The following is a 10,000-nucleotide window of genomic DNA, read 5'->3' as shown; positions in this document are numbered from 1 at the left end:
CTTCTTCTTCTTCTTCTTCTTCTTCTTCTTCTTCTTCTTCTTCTTCTTCTTCTTCTTCAAAGTCGACCCTGGTGGTACTGGAATTCAGAATATAAAAACGGACGAATTGCCGCTAAGCATTTTACCCGGAACGGTTGCGATTCTGCCAGCACGCTGCCCCTTGAGAGAGAAGACAATAGAAAGAAACTACAGAGCACCTGACATTCAAAGACAGTTTCTACTCTTAGTGTTTCCGAGGCTCATAATATACCTACCAATAATTCACTGATGTAGAAGTATTCGATACAGCTTTGTGCCTGAGAGAGAAATCAATATTAACAACTGATATAAGAAATATTTGTTACTGGCAGAATGTTTGACGGAAAACTAATATCTAGTCAACAGTATACGGCACATGGAGTGAAGATTTGATAGGACTGGCCGTTGGCCAGTTCTTACTGTTGACCACTCACACACACGCGCGCGAAGATTTGTATTTCCTGTCACACCACCTTCGTTTCTATTTCAGGAGGATACCATCAGACTTAGAGAGGCATAAAATTATGAAAGTGTTCCCCACAACAGTTACTATGGATTTACCAGATCGCTTACGTGACTTTGACTTTCCAAACATTGAAGACAAGGATACCCTCAAGGATCTCTTTACTCTGTAAGTTTATATTTTTAATATCATTATTATCATTATTATTATTATTATTATTATTATCATTATCATTATTATTATTATTATTATTATTATTATTATTATTATTATTATTATTATCATTATCATTATCATTACCAAAAAGGCGGCGAACTGGCAGAAACGTTGGCACGCCGGGCGAAATGCTTAGCGGTATTTCGTCTGCCACTGCGTTCTGAGTTCGAATTCCGCCGCGGTCGACTTTGCCTTTCATCCTTTCGGGGTCGATAAATTAAGTACCAGTTACGTACTGGGGTCGATATAATCGACTTAATCCGTTTGTCTGTCCTTGTTTGTCCCCTCTGTGTGTAGCCCCTTGTGGGCAGTAAAGAAATGGGTATTTCGTCCGTCTTTACGTTCCGAGTTCAAATCAAGCCAAAGTCGACTAGCCTTTTCTCCTTTCGGGGTTGATAAAATAAGTACCAGTTAAGTACTGGGGGCGATGTAGTCGCTTAGCCAGCCACCACCTAAATTTCAGGCTTTGTGCTTGTAGTAGAAAATATTATTATTACTGCTCGTGTCGTTGTTCTTGTCATTGTCCTTGTACCGTTGAAATGTGTTGTTTTACATATATAACTCTATATATACATTCAGCACTGTATTGCTTTAACCTCATCTATGAATGTTTCTAGTTTGTAGAGAGAAGCTCATACTTTTTAAAATCTTTTTAAAGATATTCCTTATGATATGACTTATCTTTATGAGCTAGTCAGAGGAGAGAGGGTAAGGCCATGAACTTTACAAGACATCAGAAACTGATGGGGAAAAGGGGAATAAACCACGACGCAGAAGGAAGCAGTGCAACTCTCCTCATACCGAAGATCTGGTCCAAATACTCGTTTTGTACATCCAAGGGCAGCATGGTGGTGGTAAACAAGATGGTGGATTAACACTACTATATATCACCCAATGTTTTACGGATACGTTATGCGCCTAACAACGATTTTATTTTTGAAACGAATGATTTCTTATGTAACTCATACATCTTTTCTCTTATTAACGTCTTACTATTTTCTGCTAAATATTTATGTAATCTTACAATCGTCATATCAGTTTCCTAATTATGGTTTCCTCTTCCATCTTCCACCTATGATAAATATAGCTAGCCAATGCCTACATTTGATTGGTGCATTCTAAATACGCTCAACTTCTTATCTTTGCTGTCTAATCTTATAACATCTCTCACTTTTCATTAAAGTTATAGCTTATTTTTGGTACTTCTAATATTCTAATACCTATTACTTTCTTCGATACGTTTATTTCTGTCTTCGGAAACTTTTTCTAAAGTATCGATAAACCATTGTCTCTTAGTTTGATTGCCTCTTTCATTTTTTTGTATTGTAGTCTGTCTTGCTTATTCACTTCCAGTTATTTGCAATCTTCATTTAGTAGTTAATTTAAGCTGCTGGTAATCCACTTAAATTTTCGGACATCCTTCTTCAGTTTTTTGCATTTTTACACACACACACATACACACAGGGTGAATTAGTTTGTTTAAGTCATTTGTATAAATTTAGAAAAAGATGCATAGCTCAACAAAGAAAAACTGTATTTGTAAACAAATTAGTACAAATAATCTTGAGAATCCTTTTATCACACAAGTTCAATGACTCCACCGTTAACATCAATGGCTACTTCAATACGGGGTCGGAAGCATTGACATGCCCGAATCAATTGATTTTTATCAATTTTGAGAGGGTGCAGAGTCCTGTCCTGTAGTCTGTCTATCCAGAGCCTAACAACTTTTTACAACATTTCTGTGTATACCATGGTACTGACATTTAAGTCCTGCGTGTATTAACATTTTTTCAGATGCACGCGCGCACGCAATATATATATATAAATATATATATATATATATATATATATATATATATATATATATATATATATATATATGAGGTTTCTGTAGTGACAGTCATGTTCCACAATAGACAACAGTTGGCAATTATGGAATACGACTGTCACTACATAAACTTGATGATTGCATAACGCATGAAAGTACTAGTTTATTTCAATATTGTAAAATAGTAGAAATTGCAAATAATAAAACGTGAAAATCAGACTTCGTTGGAATTTCATTGAATAATATTGGGTTGTCCGGAAAGTTCGTGCCGATTTATAGTAGCTTACCTTTTGACTTATTTGCCATGAAATCACCTCAATTCTGGGAAGAGGGTATTTTGAAGTTAAAAGATGGAGACGCATTGTGCAACAATACGATTCATATTTGGTTGATTAAAAATGTAATGGCAAGTATATTGTGTCCACGTGCAAGCTTTTTATCTCTCTATACTTTTTATATACATTTCTTATATATTTTTACATAATTTTAAATACTTATAGAGACATTTTTATTTTTTAATTGTTTTATATATTTTTACACTTTTTTCCAGTATTTTACCTTCCACCCTGCATTTTTCTTGTGCACGTGCGTATATAGACGTGCATATGAAATTTTTGTGCGCGTGTGAGTGTGTTTGCGTGTGTGCGGGTATGTATATGTGTACATGTATATGCACATGTGTATGGTTGCATATGTACGTGGGAGTCCACACGAGTGTAAGTGAGCAAATGCATATATAGCATGTATGGTTTTTAGACGTGCATTTGAATACAATTGTGCGCGTATGGTTACGTACATGTTTGTGTGTGTGTGTGTGTGCACGCGTGTGTGTGTGCACGCGTGTGTGTGTGCACGCGTGTGTGTGTGTGGATTTGTATACGTGTACATGCATGGTTGCATATATATGTGCATCTATTTGACGTATGTGTGGGTGTGCATCTGTGTGTTCCATGCGAGTCTGAGTGAACATATGCATATAGGCACTTGCACGTGGGTGTGCGTGCGCGCATGTGTACGTATGTAAATGCGCGCACATGCGATTGCTATGAGCTTTCTTACTCCTTTACTTTTTACTTCCTCCCTTTCGGTTTTCCCCCCTATTTAACGGTCATTCTAATAGCTCTTTTGTCTTAATAACAGTCATTTACATAGTAATTTCCCTTTGTTTAACGGTCATTTTCATAGCTTATTTTAATTGCCTCGATAACTGAAGAGATGCCGGTGCACGTTTCCGCTCCGACACCCGAAACTCGGAGTTTTATTATGGCAACCGAATAATTGTCACATATTATATTACAAATATATATATACATATGTGTGTGTGTGTGTGTGTGTGTGTGTGTGTGTGTGTGTGTGTGCGTGTGCGTGTGTGTGTGTGTACGCTGGTATCGAATAGAGAGAATGTTTGCTCAACACCGCATAGAGAGATAAATATTCTTCTCCAAAATGGATTGCTTGTATATTGCAGAGACTTTGCCATGTTAAGCCCAAAAAATAGAGTATATATCAACACGCGGTCTATTAAGCAGATAACTAAAACATTTCCAGGTTTCCTTCAAACTAATTCAGAGCTATTTTGAAAAACCTCCATATATATACTTTTCAGATATTGGTCAAGCACAACAACAACAACAACAACAGGAAGAACCACTCCTAAATTCCAGCATAATAGCTGATTTACTGAGCGATAGTATCACTTCACCTCTCTTACACTCACCATTCTCACAGCAACCATCACAATTATCATCACCATCATCACCACCATGCCACCATCGTCCTCTGCCACCTCAACTACTAATAACAAACCACTGCTTTCTTCCCCCAAATCGCCATCTCAATTCTATTGTAGTATTAAAAACCTAAACAAATCTATGAAGCAGAATGCCCCCCCCCCCCACCACTACCACTACGACACAAGCAAAAAACCCCAAAACATGCCGCTATTCACGACATCACAGTCTCTGTACCCGCAGTGACTGCATCTTCACATATCTACCTGGCACTACTTGACCTGCAGAATGTGCTCATGGATTCCCAGAACTTTCCAGTCGAGAGATATCCACACCATTATCCTTCTCTTCTCCGTTTTTGCCTGACCCCACTTTGATTCTGTTGTTTCCCTATGGTCTCCCCACACGAAACAAAGCATCATAACAGTTGAAACACTCCAAAAGTCAATCGACTAGAAAAGCTCAACCTTTATACTCTTCAACGTCGCCGTGAACGTTACATCATCTGCATGCTGTGGAAATATTCCATCAGCATTGCCCAAATGATGTTAGCATCACCTTTAGGGTACACCCATGATTTGGGCCCCATACAATCCGTCCACAGCATAAATCGCACTCGCATCTCATAACAATACAGCACAATTATTTTCACCACAATTGGCCCCGATCTCTTTAACATTACACCAAAACACATTAAAACAGAAACAGACCCCATAAAGTTCAAGAAATCTTTGGACAAATTCCTTCAAGAAATCCCGGATAAACTCCTACACCTAGATATGTCTCCGTATACAATAACTCTCTACTTCAGTGGGCCACGGTGTCCGGATCCTGATTTGAATAACTTTGCCAGGGGGTGCTATTAAGTTAGTCATGGCCTGGGCCAATACTGGCAGAAGCCTATCAAAGTATCAAAGGATATATATATATATATATATATATATATATATATATATATATATATATATATATATATATATATATATATATATATATATAGTAAATCCCAAAAAGGAACAACAAACAAAAGACAACGCGAGGACGTGCTACATGTAAAATATTAGCAGACGCTCAGGGAAGGAAAGAAAGATGGTTTAACGTTTCGAGCAACGCTTTTCTTCAGAATCAGAGGAAAATCCAATAGAAAGGAAGACGGAGGAAGAAAATCGCCAACGATTCACATATGGTTACATTTTGAAATATATATATATGCACGCACACATATATATAAACGAGGGTACAAAATAGATATTGGACCTGCTGAATCGGCATGTCAAATCAGACAGTCATTACTCACAATGCATTTGCTCACATACAGACACACATGCAAACATTTATGATCTTTATTTTGGGACAAAATCGTTGCTACAAATATGCCCATATCTGTATGTGTAAATGTATGTATTTGCACACATCTACAAACGCATGTATATGTGTGTGTATCATGTACATTATATATATATATATATATATATAAACACATATACATATATATAACTTATGGGAAGCATGTGGGGGGAAAAACTGTTGACTACATAGTCGTTTTTATTTATTTGAATCTGATGATTCATTCCTTCGACACTCTAAACATTTCCCGCGACTATGAGTTCATTCAAGCGAATAATAATAATAATAATAATAATAATAATAATAATTGTAATAGTAATAATAATAGTGTTGATTATGATGATGATGATATCAACAACAACAATAATAGCAATAATAATATATTCTGTATCATATGTGGTATGTGTTTCTACATACATGATATATATAATGTATATATAATATTATATACTATATATAACAATGCGCATATATGCTACATACACAAATGCACATATTGCATGCTATATATATATATATATATATATATATATATATATATATATATATATATATATATATATATATATATATATATATATATATATGCATTTGTGTGTGTGTATGGTATGTGTGTAGTGTGTGTGAGTGTGTAGACAGACTGAGAGAAAGAGACAGAGAGTCAGGACAAGAGAGAGTGAGAGAGGTAATTGTGTTGAGGCAAGTATTGTTGCCCTTGACATGTGGGGATTGTTTGACAGTAACATTGTGGCCTACCCCTACAAGCCTAAGTCATGAATCTTCTGTAAGTTCTTTAAGGTCTTAGTCTCTGTCCTGGATTATCGTAGTCTTGTTTTAAATGATCAGTACTTTTCTACTTGCAGTATATCATTTGGTGTCTCTTAAAATTACATTCGGTGCTACTTTCGTATGCGATCTACAGGTCATGAAACTGCTTTGGTATGCGATCTACATTTTATACTGTGATCTACAAGAAAAGCTATACTTATCAAGAACAGCTTTTCTAGTTGATGTTCGTTCGAATCACCGATAAAATTAGTAAACTTGTTTCAAATTTACTTCGTTCTAATTTCTTTTTAATAATAAATGTATAGAACGTATAAAAATTTTAATTCTCTATTTTTTTTTACTTTTCTAGCTGATGTTCATTCGATTCGCCCATAAAATTAGTAAATTTGTTTCAAATCTGCTTGATTAAAATTTTTTTTAAATAAATGTATAAAAGGGTAAGAATGTTTTATTTAAGCCATGATAAATAAATGAAGCATGTAGATTGCATACTAAATGAGAGTTTGACTCTTGCAGATCACGTTGACAACATAGATCGCATACCAATGTAGCACCTTACATTCTTATTCCTATTTGGTTTTTAGTTTTTATTGATGATCTCCTGGATGATATCATGTCTAACCTTGCACTCATTACTGACGACACTTGCTTCTGTTAATCGTATTTCTATGTTTGATACGTGCTTCCAGAAAATTCTAGACTTACCTTTTAGGTTTTATTTTATTTATTTATTTTTTGACTTGGAATTATTATATTAGATTTATTGCTAAATCAGCCGCTATTAAGTTTGGCTCTCTTTATCGAGCTTGCCAATATCTTTTCTTCGAATGTATTCTTCATCTTTATATGTCCTTTATTTATCTTTGTGTAGAATACTATGTCGCATTTGCGCTAGTGTTTTGTTGATATACTTTGACTTCTCGAGTTCAAAAGCGTATTTCGATCATTATTCTGTTGCAGTCACTCAACCCCAGATCAATTGCGTTCAAGTGACTCTTTGGCCAACCGCATTGTAGCTACGACCATCCCGTTTCAGATGCATTATCCAAGATATTCTTTTAAAAAATACTCACGCACATTATTTGAAAAAGGTGTTGCAATTATTTCTTGAGGGCAGTCTCGGAAGTGAGTCAGTGGAAGTCTAATATATGTTTGTTTGTATATGCAATGCATTTATATCTCCCTCTCTTAATCTATTACTTCTTCCTCGCTTCCTCTGTCAGTCCCTTCTTTCTTCATTCTCTCTATGCCCTTTTCCATCTTTTTTTTTCCACCGCCCTTCTTTCAAAAGGACTCCATCCACTCCCAACATTTTACCTCAGTTTACCTTTTTGTTGCGTTGTTTTATTGTGACTTCACATTTTGAAAATAGTTAAATTCAATACACGCCTCAACAGTTTATATATTTTGCGATAAACTATTTACTACAGTTAAAACTTCTTTCAGCATTGATACAGACGCCCAAACAATAAAAGCTCAAGCTATAAACTTCTTTCTAAAGATTGTTGCAGAGGTGTGTAAAAATACTACAAAATATGACGAAATACCTTTATGCTAAATTATTATAGTTATATGTTCAAATATTCATAATAATATATAGAAAACTAAGTACTTACTATTGTGTGTTTGTACGCGCGCGCGTATCTACCAGTTCAGACATTCTCGACCGAATGAAACCGCAGCTCATTATAAAATATTCATCTGTCTAATTCGTCATAAAAAAATCTTACTCCGCAATTAACCTGTAATTTTATCTTACCAGGAGTTGTACCTAAGACAAATTATCCGCTGTTGTGTGAGTATATATCTGTGTGTGTATCTATGTATATGTGTATATATATGTATGTTTATACATTTATATATGCATGCGTATAAGCATATATATATATATATATATATATATATATATATATATAAGGTAAAATTAATAATTAATAATTTTACCAAGTAGTTCGGTATGTTAAAAGAACCATTATCGGTAAACTTATACAAAAATTTTATAATTATAATCAGAGTTCAACAAAATTGCTTCACTACATGCCGAAATTTAGAAATAGCAGTTAAAAACTATTCCAATACTATAAGATATCTCCCAAACAGCAATACTCCCAACTCACGCAGGCAAAGAGAAAAAAATAACGAATCCACCAGGCTTTGATCAACAATATACGCGTTTCTGGATTAAAGAATTATAATTGAAATACTATATTGCAGACGGAAATAAGTGAGTAAAAATGATATTTTACATCTCTTTAATCCAGAGATGCGTATATAGTTGATCAAAGCCGGATGGATTCGTTATTCATTTCTCTTTGCCTGCGTGAGTTGGGAGTATTGCTGTTTGGGAGATATCTTATGGTAGTGGAATAATATTTAACTGCTATTTTAAAATTTTGGTATGTGGTGAAGCAATTTTGCTGAACCCTAATTATAATTACTCTTTACTCTTTTACTCTTTTACTTGTTTCAGTCATTTGACTGCGGCCATGCTGGAGCACCGCCTTTAGTCGAGCAAATCGACCCCAGAACTTATTCTTTGTAAGCGTAGTACTTATTCTATCAGTTCTTTTGCCGAACCGCTAAGTCACGGGGACGTAAACACACCACTATCGGTTGTCAAGCGATGTTGTGGGGACAAGCATAGACACACAAACATATACACACATATACATAAATATATATATACGACAGGCTTCTTTCAGTTTCCGTCTACCAAATCCACTTACAAGGCTTTGGGCAGCCCGAGGCTATAGAAGAAACTTGCCCAAGGTGCTACGCAGTGGGAATGAACCCGGAACCATGTGGTTGGTAAGCAAGCTACTTTATTTCATTAAATTCGCCATTAACGGCGTTACATAGAGGGGACAAACAAAGACAAGTAGACATAAAGTATCTGCGGGCTGGACATAGACATTAATGAGATGAGGGTGATAAGGATGAAACAAATAATGAGACACCAGCGCCCGCCGACTGATAACCTTTTGAAAACATTGTTCTTCTTTTTCCTTTAAAAAAACCTTATGAGGTTACAAACCTCTAACACTATAAATCAAAAAAATTTACAATTTCCATCACTCCACCCCTCCGCAAGCAGATATGCTGCCCCTGACAAACAAGTGTCTACTGTTAGACTTGAATTGACGGCGAGGTAGAAAAAATCTTTTGGGTTACATTCCTCTATGACTTTTGTCATCGTGTTGTTCTTTACAACCTCCGCAGCCACCTGTGGAGGCCATGTGGAACTACTCGCACATTCCGAGTAACTCCTATCTTGGCCGCATTCGCGGTCCAAGAACTCATTCACCGTCCCTCGCTCATAATACATGATAACATAATCATTATCCTCACTGGGAAGGACGTCACGCCACTCTGTCATCGGCACAATTCCCGATGGCAGAGTCTTCCTCTCCGGGGCACACTTCCCACCGGAGAGGCCTCGAGTTCGGTCGGCGGCACAGTGACTTCCGCCGACCGTCTCCCGTTTCTTTTTTTTTCCTTTTCCCTCTCTTTTCGTATGCGGGGGTTGGGGCCTCTGCCGGGATACCCGGGGGGGGGGCCTTCTCTTCACCCGCAGACAGCTCTTTAGGTGGTGAGCAACTGACGTTG

General features: G+C 36.3%; 1 protein-coding gene across 8 annotated transcripts in view; it reads left to right on the top strand.

Annotated features, from left to right (window-relative positions):
- Positions 1-10,000, top strand: part of LOC106870925 (uncharacterized) — a 402,450-nt gene that overhangs the window by 34,644 nt on the left and 357,806 nt on the right. For all 8 annotated transcript variants that reach the window (XM_089348799.1, XM_089348798.1, XM_089348797.1 and 5 more), the window contains exon 2: positions 509-649. In XM_089348799.1, coding sequence (XP_089204925.1) covers positions 509-649 — 141 coding nt within the window. The remainder of the gene's footprint in view (positions 1-508; positions 650-10,000) is intronic.

The sequence above is a fragment of the Octopus bimaculoides genome, chromosome 3 (assembly GCF_046866305.1).
Source record: "Octopus bimaculoides isolate indiv1 chromosome 3, ASM4686630v1, whole genome shotgun sequence".
Lineage (NCBI taxonomy): Eukaryota > Metazoa > Mollusca > Cephalopoda > Octopoda > Octopodidae > Octopus > Octopus bimaculoides.
The sequence above is the reverse complement of the archived record's forward strand: the minus strand, read 5'-3'. Positions and strand labels throughout refer to the sequence as shown.